The sequence below is a fragment of the Condylostylus longicornis genome, unplaced genomic scaffold (assembly GCF_029603195.1).
Source record: "Condylostylus longicornis isolate FDR11 unplaced genomic scaffold, ASM2960319v2 ptg000004l, whole genome shotgun sequence".
NCBI classification, from domain to species: domain Eukaryota; kingdom Metazoa; phylum Arthropoda; class Insecta; order Diptera; family Dolichopodidae; genus Condylostylus; species Condylostylus longicornis.
In genome coordinates, this window is record NW_026577973.1 from 24,692,585 (window position 1) to 24,714,444 (window position 21,860).

The 21,860-nt window shown below is 27.3% G+C and overlaps 2 protein-coding genes across 5 annotated transcripts; one reads left to right on the forward strand and one right to left on the reverse strand.

Annotated features, from left to right (window-relative positions):
• Positions 1-12,691: 12,691 nt before the first annotated feature.
• Positions 12,692-14,266, forward strand: LOC129609680 (BTB/POZ domain-containing protein KCTD9). The gene is made up of 5 exons (XM_055521778.1): positions 12,692-13,069; positions 13,126-13,517; positions 13,583-13,661; positions 13,716-13,926; positions 13,987-14,266. The coding sequence occupies exons 1-5, from the start codon at positions 12,967-12,969 to the stop codon at positions 14,141-14,143; spliced, it is 942 nt and encodes a 313-aa protein (XP_055377753.1). The 5' UTR covers positions 12,692-12,966; the 3' UTR covers positions 14,144-14,266.
• A 219-nt stretch (positions 14,267-14,485) lies between these two features.
• LOC129609663 (Golgi to ER traffic protein 4 homolog) lies at positions 14,486-16,300 on the reverse strand. 4 transcript variants are annotated; one of them, XM_055521766.1, is made up of 5 exons: positions 16,177-16,300; positions 15,909-16,045; positions 15,608-15,804; positions 15,371-15,526; positions 14,486-15,305 (listed from the first exon to the last, which is right to left on the reverse strand). In XM_055521766.1, exons 3-5 carry the CDS (start codon positions 15,794-15,796, stop codon positions 14,637-14,639), a joined length of 1,014 nt encoding a protein of 337 aa, XP_055377741.1. In that variant the 5' UTR covers positions 15,797-15,804; positions 15,909-16,045; positions 16,177-16,300; the 3' UTR covers positions 14,486-14,636. The 4 variants fall into 4 exon arrangements, with proteins under 4 accessions (XP_055377741.1, XP_055377723.1, XP_055377732.1 ...); XM_055521748.1 differs by having other exon boundaries at positions 15,608-15,841; XM_055521739.1 differs by having other exon boundaries at positions 14,487-15,305; positions 15,608-15,807.
• Between the last annotated feature and the right edge of the window lie 5,560 nt (positions 16,301-21,860).

The following is a 21,860-nucleotide window of genomic DNA, read 5'->3' on the forward strand; positions in this document are numbered from 1 at the left end:
AATTCCAATTTTTTTTTAGTTAATAAAGAAAATTACTGTAGATCTTCACATTACAAAAAATCAAGGCCTGGATCTTGCTTTTTTCATGAATGTACATATGTATTTGTAAAATTGCATGTGTATTTTGGGCCAAATGACATTTTTTAAGAATCATTTTTGTTTTTTTTTGAAGAATGATGATTTTTGCCTATTTTCATTTCGAGTTTTCTATATGAAAAGTTTACGAAAGCCTAAAAATTTTTATAGTTCAATGAAACCGGACAATTTTGAGAGTAAAAAATGTTTCAAATAATAAAAGTCCATATAATAATTCTTATTATATGGACTTTTATTACGAGTATAAAAAGAATTCATATATACAATAACTTTTATGAATTATGACGCACATGAGAATTATACAGATATTTATATGTCGTTATATAAGAAGTATGCATTTTGGGATATCATACAAAATTAGCAAACTTGTTAATTTCAAATGTACATTTTCTCAAATTTGAAAAAAATAAAACAAAATCAACTAAATACTTCGAAAAAAAAAATTGCACTATTTTTTTTCTTGTAGTGTAGCATTTATTGAAACCTTACAAAAATGAATAGAACCTGAAAAGTTTTTTTAAACCAATTTATTAATGTTTTAATAACGCAAAACTTTAGGAATGTAAGCATTAGAAAAGTAGAAAAAGATTAAATTTTACTTTTTCCAATTAAAAATTTGAAAAAAGTTGATCTTGTGGGAAATTTATGATGTTAAAAAGGGCCCCCTATAGATCCCATAAGAATACGGGTAAATTCGTCAGCTGTAAACTGTGAACCTCTTAGGGTCTAGGCCTGTATTTCTGTCAACCGTCCTATATACACAAAAGTGTGTATTGATATATTGTTTTAGAACTGAATCAGTTACCTTCCCAACATAATATACAATACAAATAAAAGTATTGTATAAAAAGAGACATAAATTAAATCCAATGCAAATAAAATTGAACAATATACTAAATAACCTATGGTTATATGCAATACAAAGAAAAACGAATAAGACAAATCAAATATAAATAAAATACAATACAAATACAAATAAAATTGACCTGACCGATTTACGTCATACTTGCTATTGCCTGATATTAATGCAATACAAATAAAATTGAAAGATTATGGACTAGTTGATTCAAATTGAAAGCTACCTGTATGAAATAAAAAAAACGAAGCATTGAACTGGGCTACCCTTCAATTTTATGCATAAAATGGTTTGAAATTTTTATTTCTTGAAATTTAAGAAATTATTTATAATTTAACTGTTTTATAATTTAACAATTTTTAAGTAAAAGTTTTCAAGTAAATATTTTAAATTTTTTTCTACTTTTTAAACTTTTTGATTCAAGTAATTAGAGACACTTTGTGGTTCAAAACTTATTACTAATTTACAAAAACTTCTTTAAAACTTACCATAAAGTATAATATTACATATTCTTTTCTTTAATATTTACCATAAATACGAATAACCATATAATTATAACCAAAAAACATGCAATTATGTATGTATACAGAAGAGAAGTGAATGAAATGAACGATTGAACGAGATTTTATAATCGGTCAGTGAAAAAGAGTAGTTCGTTCAGAACGAATCACTGAAATGAACGATATTGCTCATGACTAATGGAAATTGATAATGGAATATTCTATATGCGGTTCACTATTGATTTTCGTCCCTTAACATGTTGAAAACATAGTAAATTTTCAACACGTTGGATGGCTCTGTTCACATTTTTCTTCTTTCTTCACTAAAATTTTTATTTTTGAGTTTGCTTAGGTGCACATTGTTCGTAAAAAAGTGAATTCTGTTTTGCATATATATGTATTTGAAACAAAATTTTAAAGAAAGAAGAATATAAAATAAAAGCGAAATACATGGTTCAATCGATAATTTGAAAAAAAAATGAGTAATCTTACTGGAAAAGTGAAACATCATTAGAAAATACTAAGGATTCTGACTTGAAAGTAAATAAAAAAGCGAGATAAACGATCAGACTGTTAATTTCTTTGTTACAAACCACTCTAAATCTTTTTTAACCAAATCAGTAAAATTTTTTTGCTTATTAGGATCACCGTCGCTTACTTTTCTGGGGAAAAAATATTTGACATTAAAATGTCAATTTTAATGTGACATTGCTCATTAATGTGACATTGCATCTTTCTTTTTATCTTGCTTACACTCCCTAAAAAAAAGTATCTTGAAAAAAATATAATGAAGGGAAAAACTTCAGATATGTCTCTTTCTTTGCTCTGAGCTTTGTCAAACTTGAATTAACTTAAATGCCAAGTGTTGTTGTTTTTTTTTTCTTAGAAAATTACACGCCGCTATATAAAAAGTAAACAAAGAAGATTTTGTTATTCTATTTACAAAATTAGTATAGTCTATAAATAAAAAATTATAAAATATTTAATAATAAGTGTTAAAAAAAGAATTTTATTTTATAAAAACTTATAAAAAAATTAAAATCCAGAAAGATAAAAAGGTATATAGTTCTAAATTGTTATTCCCATTTGCAAAAACAAATAGTTTTTTTATACCATATACATATGAATTTTATTCATTTCAATAATTAAAAGAAATATTCATTAGTGCTCCATAATTTCTAATCTATGATAAATTCATAATTTGTAATCTTATTATGTTTTTAATTTTGCAAAGAAAACATTTGTTTTTGTTTTGTTTTAAATTAAAATTACTTCGGATAATATACTTTTACCAGAATCGGATTTTTTTTTAAGCAAAATGAGTTTGTGTTTGATAGAATGTAGTATACAAACAAATATTTTAAATGATGTTTTTGTGTATAATTACAGTTTTCCTAAAAGAGATGAAATGAAATATACTTCCCTTTATAGAGTGAAAATTTGGTTATAAAAAAATGTATGATGCCGTTGAATTCAGTAAAAAAAATAAAATATTAGCGTGAATTATTCAAAAAATATTTTATTTTAGAATGAATTAGTATATGAAACTTAATTAATGAATTAGAAAGAATACGACAACATAACATATACTTCAATTAGTAATAACCATCATATTAATTAAAATTTGTTAAAAATTATACTGTTTTAGAGTCATTAAAATATATATGTATTTATATTTATTGTTATTATTATTGCTTAGAGTTGTTCAGTGAAATTGTCAAACAAAACTGATAATATAAGAAATTTTTCAACAAAATATGTTCATATTCGAGGGTAATGAAATATGGTGATATTAAAATACTTATAGTTATTCGCAATTTACAAAATAAATTTATTCAAAGAGCAAAAAAAAATAATGAGTTTTTTTTTAATTTGTTTTTTTTCTACAGATACCTAAAATAAAAAAATCTTAGTTTTTATTTTAAAAAAAAATTTAACTTATCCTTCTTACAAATTACACATATTTTATAGCAGAGGACAGACAAGAAAATAAAATAAAAACACTACTATTACGACTTTGGCAATGCTCGGAGCAAAGAAAGAGACAACTAGAAAAAATTTGGCTTCATTGTTTTTTCAACATGCTCCTTCCTTTCTTATTTTATAAGTACTTCTTATTGTATTTCTAATTCGTTGGTTTAATCACAAAAAGGCGGTGCGTTGTGAAAAATGTTACAGTAAACTCAAATATCAATGTAGAAAATATTATTAATATAGAAAAGTTTTATTTTGTTCACTGTTCATCAAAAATTTGGGGCGATATTGAATGCAGAATTTTTAGCTTAGATAAGAGATCGAATTACAAAAAAATTTGTTTGAATAAAATTTTAGTAGTATTTCAGGAGTATCCATATGCCAAATCAATAAGGGACATGTGCGAAATTTTGTGTCAGTAACTATATGTACTGATGCAGCAATACATTCTGGAATTGTTGAATGAAAATTTTGTGTGACAATAATAAAATTTTTTTGAAGTGAATGACTTTAGATATAACCATAAGAGATGAAAATAATTTTTTTTATTTTAAAATTGCTTATGGTATACCAATGTGATGCATTTAACTGGCTGATGCAATATTATTTTGACTTTTTGGACACTTTCTAAATCACATATTTTTTAGCGCTTATTTTGGAAAGGTTTTGTATAAAAGTATTAAAATTATTAACAACTGAAACTCCATTAAAAAATTTTTTTAATAGACTGATACTAGAAGAATAGTTATTTATTCTATCTTTAAGTAAATTTTTTTATCAAAATTACTTGATAGTGATACTAAATTGTTCTTTTTTTTTTAAATATAAATACTAGGAAATTTGAATAATACAATTAACAGAATTCAATAGAAAATTGCCAAACATTAACTTGTATTCCTATCAGTGTTGTAATTACTATAATTGTAGTTTTTTACTACATTTTGGCATTCTATACTACAATACTATCATTTTTACTAATTTTTTGTATTTATAGTAGGGTATTTATAGTCAAAGTTTATCTACTAATAAGTAGTTCGACTCTCCGTTGTATACAAAAAATTCACTTAGATAAAAGAGTTAAGCAGTATACCTTCTTATTTTCATTTTTATACACATAAGAATTTTTTGGGGAGCGAAAGAGTACGCAATAGATGTCTACCTGTTTTTTTATAATGTATTTTTAAAAGGGGGAGTTATTTATTTTTCATTATATAAAGTATAGGAAAAAATATTAAGAATTTTAAAGGCGGGAGTTTTATTTTTGTAACTTATTCCAGTACAAGGTGGCAAAAAAGGTGTATTCATATTATAAAAGCGAAGCGGAAAAAAGTGTTTAAAAAGTCATTATAATTTATGGAATATAATTTTGAAAAATAATAAAAATAAATTTTAAAAAGACGTATAATATTAAAAAAAACTTTAAATAGTTGTGAAAAAAAATATTTTACAGTTTTTTATAAACCATCCAAGAAGTTCATGTATAATTTAAAGATTTTAGAAAATACTTTTATTAAACTTTTTAATGATATTTGTACAGAAAAAAATTTAGATTGTAAAATATTTGAACACTTAAAAAATAATTTCAACTATGAATGTTGTGAGAAGTCCGACAAAACATATTTCATTAAACTGTATATTAGAATTAGAATTTACAACATAATAAAAAGTTTTAATAAAACTATAAAACAATTTGATATAAAACAAAAAAAATTTAGTGTTAAACATTTGTAATTAATAATTATTAATAAATAAAATAAATAAATTATCTTTAAATTTTTTATTTTTATTTCAATCACAATAAATTTAGATCATATTTCACATGAATTATTAATAATTATATTTCATAAAGTTATCAGTATGCGTACACCTTGTTTTCTTTATAAATTACTTTATTTCTATGTCACTATTATTATCAATTATATTATTATTATCATTATTATCAAAATAAAAATAACAAAATTTTTCCCTAGCTTAATTTAATATTATTTCAGTTCAATGTTTTTGATACACTCCTTTGCTAACAATATTTTGTTTCTTTCTTGCCTACACAACTCTTATTACCATTTATTTCCAAAAAAAATGGAATATTTTAAGAATTTGGGAGCAAGATGCAAACGAAAACTAACGGAATAGAACGAGTCGAATTACTTATTAGTAGATATATTTTGGATCAAACTTAGATTTGGAATTTAATCTTGGAATTTTATTGTAATTGATAATTCAAAATTTTAATAAAATTAGTTTGAACATAAAAATTAAAGTTAATTTGTGCTATAAAAATTAGATTATATTATAAAATAAAACCTGTGTTATAAATGCATTTTTTAATTTGAAATAAAAATTACTTTTTATTTTTATTATGTGGAAATTAATATACGAATAAACTGATACAATTGAATCAAAAATATTTAAAGAATTGAAGAATAAAATAATGTATTGCAACGAAACCAATATTTAATATAGGTTTTATTAAGAGAAGCCAAAATACTTGTGATGAAAACAGAAGTGGCAAAGTTGGCCTATAATACTCTGGAATTGATATTCTGCCGAAAATGCATTCACACTTTTTTTACTACATTTGTATAAAAGATAAAAGGTCTTACTAAAAAACGTGTTGATCAAAAATTGACACATCCTCTTCGAACTCAGTTTTGTTTAAAATTGGTTTCAAATCAAATTTCGTTTATGAAGACAATAATTTTAATTTTAAGGACAACAAGTTTGGAACAGAATTTTCTGATGAATTAACAAAAGAAAAAATAGAATTAGTGATAAGAATATATGTATTGAGAAAGCTAGAATATAAAAAGTATAGAATAAAAAAAATATATTTAATAATTAAAAATTAACTGCTGTACATATTTGTTACATTTTTGAGCTTTGAAAACACTTTTTTTACGATTTTACGGAATTACATTCGCTTTCAAAATTTCGCAAAGAAAAAACAAGGTTCTAAATTTAATTTTTTTTGTTTTATTTACATTTTACAGCTCCCGGCGGATTGGGCCGCGAAATATCCGCGGCAAGGTATGCTTGTGGTAAGAGTAAACTAAAATCCAAATAGAAATACAGACGCAACGGACTCACAGTGAGCGGCTCTCTGGTCTGCGACTGATGCCTGAGGGACGGGAGAAATTATATGTGCTGCCTTACACGAGGGAATTCGAGAATAATGGAATTAGAGAGTCTTTGTAGGGTGCTACAAAACGAGATTTGCAATTTACAGGCAGAGAATGTAAATTTAAAAAATCAAATAATATCTGCATCAACAGAAAAGAAAAACAAAGATGCGGAAGTTATTGTATATGGCTAGAGAAACTGACTGGATCCTAAAACAGAATAATGCAAAGAAGCGAAAAATGGAAAAGTTTCCTGAAATAAATTCAAAGAGGACAGTTAAAAAAAATAATCAAATCAGCCCTAAAATGAAGGCTGAAAATCCAAAAAAGCACAAGCCTCCTCCGGTTATATTGAGCAACATTAAAAACTACTTCCACATAGTTAAGATATTAAAAGAAAAAAGAATAAACGTTAGGGTGAATATGATGAATAATGATCAATTAAAAATAATCTAGGTTCTAGAATCAACTAGAGGAAGAGAGCTAAGAAAAGCTATTCAAGAACTAGGTTGTTGCTATCACTCCACTGGCACTCCTACTTATTGGTCTACAGATACTAACAAGATTCCTGAAGTTATTGCCTTTTTTATAACCAAAAAAATATCAGAAAACTTTCTAAGTTTTGAAGATAATTATGCTTTTAATTCAGATCACTGTGCTGTCACATTAAAACTTAGTGAGAAAATAGCTAAAACATTATTTAAACCTACTTTGACAAATAGCACTACAGATTGGGCGAGCTTTAAATACGAAATAATAAACAATATTGACGCAAATATTAATATACAATTTAGAGAACAATTAGATCTTGAGTTAGAAGGATTTATTAAAGTCATACAAAAAGCTGCATGGAACAATACAAAAATGTCAAAGTACAAACCGATAGCAAATAGCTATCCTGGAGAAATAACTGATTTAGTAGGTGAAAAGAGAAGGGCCAGACGTAGATGGCAACGTTCGCATCACCCTGATGATAAAACTGTTTTAAACAGACTTTCCAAAAGGCCCATTTCACTGTTACCAATTATGTCTAAGCTTTTTCGAAAGCTGCTATTAAGGAGATTGAAGCCAATAATAGAAAATATGGGCCTAATCAAACCATCAGTCTGCTTTTAACAGAGGCCATTCTACAATAGACCAGGTTCATAGAATAACGAATTTTATAGAAAAAAGCTTGGGAAATAGAGAAATCTGCTCTTCTACATTTCTAGACGTAGCACAGGCATTCGACAAGTAAGGATTCGACAAAGGCCTTATATTTAAATTAGGACAAATGTTATCATCGCCATTTGTAGTAATTTTGGAATCTTACTTAGCTGATAAAAAAAAAAAACAAGACGCTGAATACTTCACGCTAAGAGAAATAAGAGCAGGTGTGCCTCAAGGCAGTATATTGGGCACAACGTTGTAACTGCTTTACACGAGTGATTTGCCACAAATAGAAAATGCTACGGCAGCCACTTTTGCTGACGATACTGCAATATTGACAGTAGGAGCGAACATTGACGATTGGACAAAAAAATTACAGGCGGCAAGTAACAAAATAAGCCAGCAGACTAGGGATTGGAAAGTGAAGTTGAATGAAGCAAAATCGCTTAACATAAACTTCACCAATCAGAAAATAGTGAATTCACCACAAATTAACTTAAATGGAACGAACGTAACGATTTATAACTCAGCAAAATACCTAGGAATGACTTTAAATGTCAAGCTAAGGTGGAAAGAGCATATAAAGAAGAAACACATAGAATTAGAAAATAAATAAAGAGAAAATTATTGACTCCTAGGTTGTAACTCCAGTTTGGCAATTGATAATAAGATATTGATTTATGGCCAAATCATTAAACCAATGTATATGGCTTTTAACTGTGGGGTTGTGCCAAGAAGACTCACATTAACAAAATTCGAACCTTCCAAAATAAAGTTCTACAGGGAATGGTAAATGGGCCATGGTATATACGTAACGGTGATATCCAAAGGGACTTAAGAATTTATTTAGGGACTTAAGAATTCCTTTAGTTGTGGATGAAATTAGGAGTTGTGCTACAAAGCATAGGACTCGTCTAGCACAGCATGTAAATATGGAAGCAGCTCGGCTGCTAGACAATAGCCTAGACATAAAGACTTAAACGAACAAGACCATTCGATTTAACACGAAATACCAATTTCCTTATGGAATTTATTTAACTCTTGTACGGAAAAACCAAGATAGCGCAGAGGTAGGACCAGTTGGTCTGTAGGACCACCTTTATCTGTTCAGAGTTCAGGTGATTTTGTTGGGTAGGAGTCACGCTCCCCTACTGTCGGAGGAAAAAGGCAGACTTTCTTCGTCTTTTGAGATTTTTTCTCCTAGTAAAAAAAAAAATTACATTTTACAAGTGGTTTTTGTAACAATACGAATGGAATTTTCATAAACAAATGTAAATAATGACATTTTCTAGTATAAAGGTAAAAAAGTAGTAAAAATTGCTTTGCAGTAATATAGTAGTATAGAATACCAAAATGTAGTAAAATACTACAATTGTAGTAAAATTAACTACACTCGAACTACTACTAAAACCAACCGAAAAAAGTGAACATTAAATCTCCTAGCTAAATTATAAAAATCTTCTCCGATATCGAAAATCGCATTACGACCAGTCTTTTTTAATATTTCATCTACGACCTATCACTACCCAAATTTTTTCATTTTTTTCTTTACGACCTAACACTACCCAATAGTATTTGTGTTACCCAAATTTTTTTAATAAATTGGTACTATAATATTATCCATTCTTACATCTGTCAATGTCCAACCTAATCTCATACTATATATTTTTATAGACTCTGTGAAGTCTGGCAACATAGGGGTGCTTTTTTACTTTAATTCTTAACATATTTCTGCTCTTAATTTTAGAAAGTAATTACGGTCTCATCCACGATTTCAAAAATTTAGTTCCACCCCTATGCACATTTGTATACTTTTATTATGATCGGCGGAGCGGATGGCTAAGCGACTCGAATGGACAAGGTGAATCGAATGATTCGCCTGATCCAAATTGTTGCTACCGCATTCATCATTTGCCAGAACCAAATTGTTGCTACCGCAAGACATCAGAAAACCTATCGAAAGTAATAAGAATAACATCACACATATGTACATTATTTTTGCTTTTTTTGTAAAAGCTAATGTCTTTATATCTAACAAGTCCCAATGCTCAGAGAGAAACTTGAAAGCACGACCTTATTTTATATGGGTTTTTTTAAATCGAAGTGGCTATTTTTTGAGAAGAAATATTAAAATAAATTCACACTTATTATAAAGCAAGTAAAATTTAGAAAATATATTTGAAAAATCAGAAAAATATATTAATATTTTCATTGACAATTATTTTAAAATTATAAAAAAAGCGGAAAAATAACAAGCACATCCTTCGGCTTCAACGTTTTATATGTTACTGAAAGCATTTCATTATTTTTAAGTGATCAGCTTTTTTTCTCATAGGGTAAGTTAACTCAAGATATGGGAAGCAACTTTGGTGTCAAGTTGAAAATATAATTAATGAAAGATAATTCTTAAATATTGATATAAATACGTAGTAAAGAAAAAATTTGAAGAGGGAATTAGAAAATAATATCTAAAATACAATCAAATATTATTTGTTAAATACAAATTTTATATAAACTTCAAAATTTTACCTCTATTTTTATTTGAAAAAATATTAAAAACTTACTATCATTTATATCAATTTCCTAAGAAAAAAAATATTTAAAATGTTTGGAAAAAACAATCATATATTTTTATGACCGGATTTGAATATTTTTTTATTTTTGAAATAAATGGTATTTTACCAAATGACTCAAAAATTCCGACTGTAAAATAACAGGTATTTTAAAATTTTTGTTCTTTATGTAATATTCTTTCACATGCAGGGACATTTTATAAATAGATTGCTCTTGTTTACCTGCTAATAAAATATGAAAAAAGAGAACAGCAAAATTTTTGAAGCACTCAATATAACATGTTTTAAATAGTTTTAAAATAATTATTTAAAAAAAAATTTATTGGAAGTAGGTACATACATATTTATTTTTAATAACTTAAAAACTAACTGAAATTATTTGAAACAATTTTATAAGTAACGTATAAATAACCGAAATGAGATAATTCAAATTGTTGAAATGTGTCAACCTATATTACTTTTATTAACTTTTTTGTTAGCCGACACTACTCAACTTACCTTATTGGGAAATACAAAATATGCATGAAAAATCATACATCCTTCCTCATTAACATTTGAAACCATACTGAAATATGAATTTAAAATTTTTTTTCATTTTTTCTTTCCACCTACCTTTCTTTCCTTTTCGTGCAATAGAATTTAAATGGGAAGCTTTTTAAAAAATGTGTATAATATCTTGAGATTTTTTAAAATATTAAACTCTTTTTTACGTAAAAAAAAGAAAAAAATAATAAGAAATATGACACGATCAGTAGCATTTAAAGAAAAAAACAGGAACGAAGCCAAAAAATTCGTAATATTTCGTAAAAAAAATTGAGTATTGGGACGTGTTAGATATAAAGACATTAGTAAAAGCAATTGAATGTTTCCGTCATTTGGTAATTATGGGGTTGTTATCTATTCATATATTTAAATGCGTGAATTGCTTTTCGGTTCATTTTTTTCACGTTTAAAATAATACTAAACAATCAATATTTTTTACAATAATTTGTAGAATTTTATGAGCTTGCTTTACAGACAGTTCAGATTTTTCCATTATATCACTATAAATGCTATAATATCCAATAAAAAAAACACTTATGTATTTATTTGATTTTTTGTTTCATTGGCCAAACTTTTCAGACAGAATTTTCATTCGACAGATTTGACAATTCATTTTCCTAAAATTTAGGTAAATTCGCTTATCATAATACCAAAAATTCATATTCGCCAAAAATTTCATTCGTTTCGCCAATCATAATAAGGGCCTTAAAGAATGAGAGGGTGACGAAACATCTAGCTGTAGTTTATTAAGAAAAATATCAAATGCCAAAGAAGGGCCACCACACAAAAACTTCACTCCAATTCTCTAAGATAAGCAGATTTTGTAAAGAAACGTAATTAATGTTTACAATTAAGTTATAAGTTGAACGTGAACCCCTGTTAATAGAATATCTCAAATTTTGAACAATCATATATTGATGAGTTATATGAAGCCGAAAATTCCACTAACAAACTTGTCTTTACAATGTCTATGCAATCTAATACAAATATAATCGAAGAGTAATAGGTACAACGCGTCGGTTGATGCAAGATAACTTATTTGTTAAGAAAAAAGGAGGCCGCGGGGCTAGTTTTAAAATAACTTGATTGAAGAATAATTGATTTTTTTTTTGACAACGTCAAAGCATGTATGTGAATGAATACAAGGTGTAAAAAAAATTAAATAATAGGTCTGTCTAGTTACTAGTATGACAAAATTTTTAAAAACTTTTAAAAACTTTATAAAGTTTTTGCATGAAAAGCGTCTGGGATAATACTTTTTGAACAAAAATGAGAGAAAATTATGACATTCTCATTTCCTCAATATTTAAAGTTTTTTCAAGTTTTGTAAAGTAAAAATTTGTGTTTTAAAAACTTTTAAAATCTTACAACTGTCGAAACATGTTTTTCTTGGTTAAGTCTGAAGGTTTTATTTTTGAAAAAATTTTCATCAACAATAACTTTTTGTTCAAAACTTTTCAATTAAATATAAAGTAAAATAACCAAAATGGGTTCACAAATGGTTTTTTCTTAAGTTTCTCACTTTTATAATCCAAAATCAAAAATTTCGGTTTTTTGGCAACCAAAAAATATTTGTGTATATTTGATAAATATTTGGATATTTGAGGTTTATCGCATATTTATCAAGTTTTCAAAATTTTTTCCAGTTTTTCGTCTGGTTAATTTTTTTTTTAAATGAGAACTTTTTTTCTTTTTAGGAGAAATTTACTCATTGTTTCTCTTTTTAAAGTTTTTCCAAGTTTTATCCCAGACAAACCTCGTCTTTCAATTTTCAATAGGAGTATATATGAAGTACTTTTATTTCAAATTTCGACAACATTTCACAATAATTTAATTTGCTACGTTGATTGAGGCGAAAAGGCATTTATACTCGCTTTCGTTGCATCCGACATGAGATTTTGAGAACAGCCAAATTTCCTTCTGAAAATTGTACTCAATCTGTCAAATCAATTTTTTTGATGATTATTGTTTTTTGTTATTTCAACTCTTCAGTTCTAAAATCACAAAAATTTTGTTTCAGAATCAACAATAGCTAAAAAGAATTGTATTCTCAACACAAACACACTACCTGTTAATTTTAAAGTAGGTCAACAGTAAAGAAAAAAATTAAAAGACTTTAATTCTTTAAAAAATGATGTGCCGCAAAAATTAAAAAAATGTCAGAAAACTTAAAAAAAAGCAAATTTCCATCAAAATGGATAAAACTTAATGTAGGGGGAAAACTTTATGTTACTACTTTATCTACATTGATAAATAAAGGTATACCACAAACTAAACTAGTGTTATAATTTTTAAATTTGTTATTTTGCTTTTAGAGCCAAATAGTATGTTATCAAGAATGTTTTCACAAGGAGGTATGAATCCAAGTGATCTGGATGAAGAAGGTGCTTACTTGATTGATAGGAGTCCTCACTATTTTGAACCTATAATAAATTATTTACGTCATGGACAACTAATTTATGATTCTCATTTGAATACCGAAGGCATACTTGAAGAAGCAAAATTTTTTGGAATAGAATCGCTGATTCCTCAATTAGAAGCTCAATTGGCCGCAAATAATATTTCTTCTGACAATATTCCATTGACAAGGCGTGAAGTTATTCGAGCATTAATCCAAACATCATATATATCAGAACTACGATTTCAAGGTATTAATCTTGCTGGCGCTGATTTAAGAAAGTTGGATTTTAGAAATATTAATTTTAAAGTACATACTTGTTAATGAAAACAAAGCAATATTTTCATTTTTCAAATAATTTTATAATCTTTCAGTATGCGTGTCTTGCTAAATGCAATTTATCACATGCAAATTTGACTCATTGTTGTTTAGAAAGAACTGATCTTTCCTATGGTAATTGAAATGAAGATAAGTACCTAGATTACTATTACAATTATTTTTTTTTAGCTAATATGGAATGTGCTCAGTTAGTTTCTGTCAGAGGACTTTGTGCTAATATGGAAGGTGCTAATCTTCAAGGTTGCAATTTTGAGGACCCTACAGGATTCAGAACAAATTTGGAAGGTGTTAACTTGAAAGGAGCATGTTTAGAGGGTTCCAATATGGCTGGAGTTAACTTAAGAGTCGCAAATCTAAAGGATGCTAATATGAAGAATTGGTGACTTCACTACTAAAACCAATTCGCAACGAAAAAATTTTTAAAATTGATATCTTTTAGTGTTCTTAGAGCAGCTGTTTTAGCAGGAGCCGATTTAGAGAGGTGCAATTTGTCTGGAAGTGATTTGCAAGAAGCTAATTTAAGAGGAGCAAATCTGAAAGACGCTGAGTTAGAATTGATGGTAACACCACTACATATGTCTCAAGCGATTCGCTAAATACATTTACACTTTTTTTGTGATAGTATGTTAAAAAGTTTTTTCATAAAATTATTTATAATCACGTTTACAATACAATTACATTTTAGTATCAAAATTTATTATATTTGTATGACAAAAAAAAAAAATCTTAATAAATTAAATATGAAAGGAAATTTGTTATAAAATATTTTCTAATATTTTGTCAATTGAAATAAAAAACAATCGGCACAGCATCTTGCCTGATCAATTAAGCAAACATTGATTCTAGATCCGGGAAATGAAAGTATAGTTTTTAACAAATTTTAAACAGTTCATGAAACAAGAACTTTTACAAATTTCAAATAAATTTGTTTTCATGTTATTAGTTTCATCGTTTATTTTTTTTAAAAAAGCAAAATAATATAATATTAACACTCAATCGATTGCTGTATCATAAATTACATTCTACTGATATTACTTTTAGTTAAATTTTAATATATTGTGTGTATTTATAAGAAACTTATCAATATTGCTAATCTAGCTCGACCGGACTGGTGTTATTTGCGTTATTTCTATTGATGCCTCGACTGGTATTGGTGGAGTTCCTTTCATCGTCATCATCATTATCGTCCTCATCTTCAAGTCCGCGAAACAGTCTAAACAAATCACCAAACATACCTCCCATTAAGCCGCCAGTTGGTTGAGTTGATGGAACACCGAAGAATATTACCCCAATTTTTTGTAAATACTTTTCATATGATGGATCACGTTCAATTGATGGTTTATATAAATCACATAATGACTTGAAAGCGATTAAACGACCGCCAGCTTCAATAGTTTTCAATAGGAAAAATATAAAATTTAGTAATGGCAATATGAATGGCGGTTCACTAGACGCAATTTTTGGATGATACTTTGTGTATGTCTCAAAAGTTTGTAATGCTGTATCAGTTTCTTTTAAACATAATTGTTGCAATACAACTTGTGCTATAAATAAATCGATCTCGCTTTCATATCCTTTGCTTTGACTTAATTTAACTAACATTTGCCCACAACTTAAACCATCACGTGATAATAAATAGTGATGTCTTGCTTGTTCCATATTATTTTCAGCCCACATTATTTGAGCAATTACCTTATGCATTTGCGGATTCCCTAAATTGTTTTTTGAAACTTCACCACTCCAGCGTACAGCACGATTCTTCAGAAATAGAAAATAAAGCAGATAACTTAAAATCTCCAAAAGATTTATATTTAAAGACTTACAATTATAGCTTCCCGTTCAACTGTAGTAGGAGTTATTTTTCTTATAAGCACACCTAGCCTTTGTATCCATAAATCGATGTCCTCACCAATTTCAGTCCCTTTCTTTTCAAGAGTTTCAATAACTAATAAAGCCAAGTCTGCTCCACTAGAATATTGCTATAGCCAACGGAATTAAATTGTAAGAGTAAATAAGTATATGTATTGGAAATCACTTTATTATGATGTTAATTTAAATACCTCTTTATTTACTAAAGTGAGTGATCCTCTGTAAAGCAAATCTAAGCATTCGTCATATTTTTTTTGTGCATTATATCTGAAATATAAAGTCCTATACATCTGATGTGCTTCATAATAATTGCCAGCAGCAATAGATGCCTCTAATTTGGACAAGACCCGGCTGACTCCACGATTAGTCTTATCAGTCATTATAGGTGCTACTATAAAAAGAAATTGTTACAAATTTCTTTCATGCTGTAGTTAATTGATTTTTTAAAGATAAAATATTATTAATGAGCTATTAATTAATGAACATACTAACTTGTATATCGAACCTATGAAACTTAAAATTTTTCTTCCAATATCGAATAAAAAATCAAAATTAATTGGATATTTCTAAAATCTATTTCAGAAGCTCCTGCGTATTTTAACGTGGCTTTTAAAAAAAATCCAACTTTTCTAGAACGCATGAAAAAAAAAAACTATATAAAACAAGCACTTGAGGAGTGGGCAGAATAATTTAAAGTTGCCCTCTTAATTTAAGACGTTAATTTGCATATTTAAATTAAATTAAAGTTTTTTTTACTTACATGCAAATTATCTATATATAAAATTTTTTAATTTAAAGATCACCTCAAAATTTAAATTAAAATAAAAATTTATCCAATATAATTTCTTCAATTTGTTTTTTTTTTTAATTGTCAAAAACTGTCAAGTGATACGTATAAAATAAAAATGGAATGTAAATGGAACTGTATTATTCAGAAAAAGCTTACTAGGCTCTCAAATGCATAGTGACTCCATTATTTCACAATTTTTTGGGTTGAGGGTCACTTTTCACAAAATTATTAATAAGTATATTAAAATCAAATTGGCTGAATGATAATTTTTGATAACTTGATTGGCTGAATGATAACCTTAACAAGACCGCTACGAATTGGGAGCAAAATTAAATATAACACGATGTTTTTAGTTCATACTCTTGTATATGTGAAAAATATATATAAAAATAAGTGTATATTTCGAGAGATGCCGGTGACTTCCCAAAAATTGTCATTCAACCAATTTGATTTTAATCAATTCATTAATTTTGCGTTAAAGGAATCGTTAATCCAAAACAAGTAGTACTTCCAAGAAAAATAATTATTTGTACAAATTGTTAAAACTAAAATGTGTCAAAACAAAAACATATGTATGTTAAATGGCACAATTCACAATATGTAAGTTTTTGGCATTGACAAGATCTAAAAATTTTGACAATTTAATGTCAACTACATATTCCGCAAAATAAATTACTCGTTTCAACATTTTGACTTGCATTTGCGTTGTATTGTATTCCTTTATTAGTTTGTTCTTTCAAGTATTTGGTGCGGTTAAATTTCACGATAGAATTCATTTTAAATATAATCAGAAAACTGATAAATGTTTATTTGAATTAAAATTTCGAAAACAATTTGTTTATCATTTCATTGATACTTAGAAAAAATTAATTCAATTTTTTCAATAAAATTAAAGTAAAATTTCGAATAAACTACATAAATTCTTTTCTCTACTACTTGAAGATGGCCTTTGGATTTTATTAGAAGAGCCAATGGGCTGAATACAAGAATAAGAAAAACAACTACTTTTATCCTTTTCTTTCCTTTTAAATTTCATATATATGTTTTGCATTGCATTTAAATAAAAAAGATAAAAAAAAAACAAAAACAACGAGTGGGTAGTGAATCAACTTTTCCAAAAAATGTAAGATTTCACATTGCAATAATATTTTAGTTTTATCAAATTATAAATTTATATTATTGATAGAAGTGATATATGTATATGGAAGTGCGATATTTAAATGAATATTAGTTTTTTAAATAAGATTTTGCTTTTAAATACATATATGTATATAATATATATAAGTATAAGAATTATATACAATACATATGTACATATGTATGCACGTATTAAATGTGTGAGAAAAGGATTTAAGTGTACAGAATGAAATTGGTTATTTATTCAATTTCAACAGAAGTAGTAAAAAATATTGATTAAAAACATAGTGCTCGAACAATAATCATAATATCGGCTACATATGTACACATATGAAATCAATAACTTGACTAGTGTATTCACAGCCATTTAGTCAGCCACCTTACGTTTTATCAATTTTATTATGTGCATGTAATATATTTTAACCATTGGTTTGCAATTTGAAGAGTGTTTAACGACTATACTGTCGTATATGAATCGTATGTGCATACTGTGAGTGTCAAAAGAAACCGCTCACTAAAAATTATTTTATGTAGTGTTTAATATATTTTGTTTTAATTGTCCAAGTCACAAACTAATTTATAAATAATAAAGTACATTCAATTACCAACAAAATTAATTAAAAAAATTTTCATAAGAGTAACAAAAACAAAACAAAAAATAAATAAATTGAAAATTGTTGACTTTTTTACGCATCAAAACAAACCGCTCAGCTTTAGTACATACAAGGCATATTCATCTAGTTTTCTGAAAAAACTTCGGGAATCCCCCAAAAAAAATTGTTTAATGATTTTTGCAGGTTTAATTAAAGGCATATCGTCCTTTTTTCTGAATAGTTCGGACTATTTTTTCGTTTTTTTAATGAAATAAATCATTCTTTAGAAGATTTTAAAAAGTAATTTAAATATGGTGAAACAAACCACTATAGAAACGAGAGAAATTATTATTAATCTCAATAAAGCAGGTAAATCACACCGCGAAATAGGTAAACTTGTGGGCAGAGCTTATTCAACCGTAAAAACTATAATTGATAAGTATAAGAATACAAATAAAGTTAACGATCTCAGACGCTCAGGTAGGCCGAAGAGTTTAAACCCAATTCAAATTCGAGAAATTGTTAAAAATGTTAAAAAAAATCCACATACAAGTGCCGTGACGGTTGCCCAAAATATTGGAATTAAGACAGGTAAACCCGTGAGCGCAAGTACGGTACGTAGAGTACTACATGACAACGGACTATTTGGAAGAGCACCACGAACAAAACCCAGTATCTCGAAAAAAAATAAGAAAAAGAGACTTAGCTACGCAAAAAAATATAAACAAAAGGATTTTCTTTTTTGGAAAAATGTATTATTTACTGACGAAAGCAAGTTTGAGATATTTGGAGCCAAAAAACCAGTTAAAATATGGAGAGAAATTAATAAAGAGTTTGAAGACAAAAACGTTATTAAGACAATACAGCATGGTGGGGGTTCAGTTATGGTCTGGGACTGTATGGCTGCAGCTGGGGTTGGTAATTTGGTGTTTATAGAAAGCACTATGGATAAAATGGGTTATTTGAAGATTTTGTAAGATAATATTGCACCAAGTATAGAAAAATTAGGTTTATGCAATAATTGGATCTTCCAACAAGATAACGACCCTAAGCACACTGCTCTTGTTGTGAAGGAGTGGTTGCTATATAGAACCCCAAAACAATTAGACCACTCCCCCCAGTCGCCAGACCTTAACCCAATCGAACATTTATGGGACTACCTGGACAAACGTATAAGAACAAGACATATTAGTAACAAGGAAGACCTAAAAAAAGCAATTTTAGAAGAATGGGCAAAAATACCTTCCCAGTTTACAAAAAAACTTGTAGAATCCATGCCAAGGAGATTGGGTGCTGTATGTAAATCAAAAGGGCTACAAATCAAGTATTAATTTGATTATTTTTTAAAAAATTTTAATATTTTTTGTTAATGAGCGTTTTTTTTTGACGCGTAAAAATATGTGGATTTTTGAATTTCTTTATTTTTTGTTATGTTTTTGTTATTTTTTTGAAACTTATTTTTGGAATTTTGTTTGTAATTGAATGGACTTTAATATTTGTGAATTAGTTTGTAAGTTGAATAATTAAAATGAGTGTAAATAAATGTTAAACAAAATAATTTTTAGTGAGCGGTTTTTTTTGAGACTCACAGTATATTTAAATATGATGATGTCTGGATATTTTTTTATTATACACCAGAGCTTACATCAAAACTATTTTTTAAAAGCATCAAAATAGGCTTTTTAAATTTTATTAAAATATATTATCGAATATTATTTTTAAAGAAAATTTTGGGATAATTGGATATTATATTTTTTATAAAAACCAACCGGTAAGTAAAAATAAAAAAAATCGATAATTTTTGTTTATTTCTAATAAATTTATGACGCTTACAATTTTCCCATTTTTTTTAACGACAACATCCAAATGAAGAAAATTGAAAATTTTATGTTTAATTGAATAGAAGTATAACTATGTACAAGTTACTTATATATTCAATACAATGTAATTGAACCAGTAAATATAAACACTTATTTTAACTCCAAATTTAAATTAAGAAATTTGTTTCTGATTTTAAATGTGCTAACCGTACTTTTAGTCACTATTAATAAATCTTTAAACACTTCTTTTATACTTGTTGTATGTTGTCGGATTGTACTTAAAGTTTTTTTATATTTTACTTCCATTACTTTAGTTTCATGATATTTAGTTTAGTTTCACGATATGTGCATAAGTCAGATTTTTCAATTAAACAGTGCTCGAAGTGAGGCGGGATTGAGTGGGATAACATCCCAGTACTTTTAAATAATTGGAAATCCATCCCACTACTTAATAGGAGAGAAAAATGCGTTCCGGAACATGTTTTTTAAAATTTAAGAAAATTTTCTAATGAATTTTAAAAATTTTTTTAACAAAAAATTAAATACATATATGTAATTTTAAATAAGACCAATTTCAAATAGTAACGTATAATTTTTTTCTATTAATGAAATTTTCGTTACTACATAGTAGTCTATGCATTTTTTTGGTAACAATTTGCACAGTTTTTGATTCAATTTTTAGTTGATTTAATTTTGAATATAAATATTCTCGTTAGTTTACTTCCAAAGTTTGGTAAATTTTGTTTAGTTATTTTTTTTAAAAAATAACTAAAATAATACTTTTTTTTTTATTTTTTTTTTTTTACCATCCCACCACTTTGAGTATCCCACTTCGACCACTGAAAAACTAGATAATGTCAATATTTTTAAATGTACATAATATCAATTTTTTTAAATGAAAGAAATTTTTTCTAGGCAATCTTTATGTCAATCTTTTCTTAATCTATTCAGTTTATTAAATTTATTGGAGGTTGAAATGTACGTTCCCACCTATTTGTATTTATTATAGTATCTACCTATTTGTTTTCAATTGGTATGCCATATTAAAAAAATCTTTAAGGGGAGGAAGGACTAATAGATTAATTTAAAATAAGGTACCTACAACAGTATTTTTACCGACCGTATTTTGTTAACAATAGGTAGGTTATGTGATGGCAACAAATTTTGCATATCGAGTTTTCGGTGGGAATGCACTTCTCCATAGTAGGGAAGTGTAAATAAACTATTTTTAGCAACCTGTCGGTTTTGTTAACAAAATACGGTCAACCGATTTTGATGAAATTTTATATGTAAGTTTATTTCCACCATGGCACGGATTGATCAACTTTTGGTATATAACAGGCCTCGGGAACTGCACTTTTTGGCGGGCCTGTTTTACATTTTTGAATATTTTGAAGAAAATAATCAACCGATTTCATTGAAATTTAATATATGAATTCTCCGTATTAAAACAATGATCATGTAATTTTTTTGGAACGATCAGGGCTCGAAAACTGATTTGCGGGCCGATTTTATATTTTTCACCATTTTGAAGAAAATATTCAATCGATTTACTTGAAATTACATATTTGAGCTTCGCTCGACCGTCCGCGAAAATTTCTAACTTTTGGAACAAATCAGGCATCAGTAACTGGACGTTTACTACGGGCCAAATATACATTTTTATGTATATAAAGAGAAATAATCAACCGATTTTATTGAAATTTATTATTTGAATTCCTCGTATTAAAACAATGAATATGTAAATTTTTTAGAAAGATCAGAGCTCGAAAACTGATCTGCGGGGCGATTTTACATTTTTCACCATATTTACGGAACGAATTGATGGAATTTCTTGAAATTTGATATTTGAGTTCTGGTTGTTACCGAAACTAACTGGCGAGCATTTCAGGGAATTCGGGTAGCACAAAGCGAAACTCTACTAAGAGCCAAATTTACATTTTTCTAGGTATGTTAACTATAAACTTACTAATGTCCTAAAAATTGGAAAGAAGTATTTAACAGACATTTTTATAATATTCTGTAACACTTTCATTTAACTAGACAATACACATTGCGGTCGGTTATGAGCTGAACACATCAGATTTTTTTCATTCGCGTACTT

Bases quoted from the DNA above. Each gene is read 5' to 3' on its own strand.
- LOC129609663 (XM_055521766.1), bottom strand. From the start codon at position 15,796: ATGACTGATAAGACTAATCGTGGAGTCAGCCGGGTCTTGTCCAAATTA. The intron at 15,527-15,607 runs GTATTTAAATTA...CGTTGGCTATAG, and splicing joins TCACTTTAGTAAATAAAGAG to CAATATTCTAGTGGAGCAGA. The intron at 15,306-15,370 runs GTAAGTCTTTAA...CTATTTCTGAAG, and splicing joins TTGAACGGGAAGCTATAATT to AATCGTGCTGTACGCTGGAG.
- LOC129609680 (XM_055521778.1), top strand. From the start codon at position 12,967: ATGTCAGAAAACTTAAAAAAAAGCAAATTTCCATCAAAATGGATAAAA. The intron at 13,662-13,715 runs GTAATTGAAATG...ATTTTTTTTTAG, and splicing joins AAGAACTGATCTTTCCTATG to CTAATATGGAATGTGCTCAG. The intron at 13,927-13,986 runs GTGACTTCACTA...GATATCTTTTAG, and splicing joins GATGCTAATATGAAGAATTG to TGTTCTTAGAGCAGCTGTTT.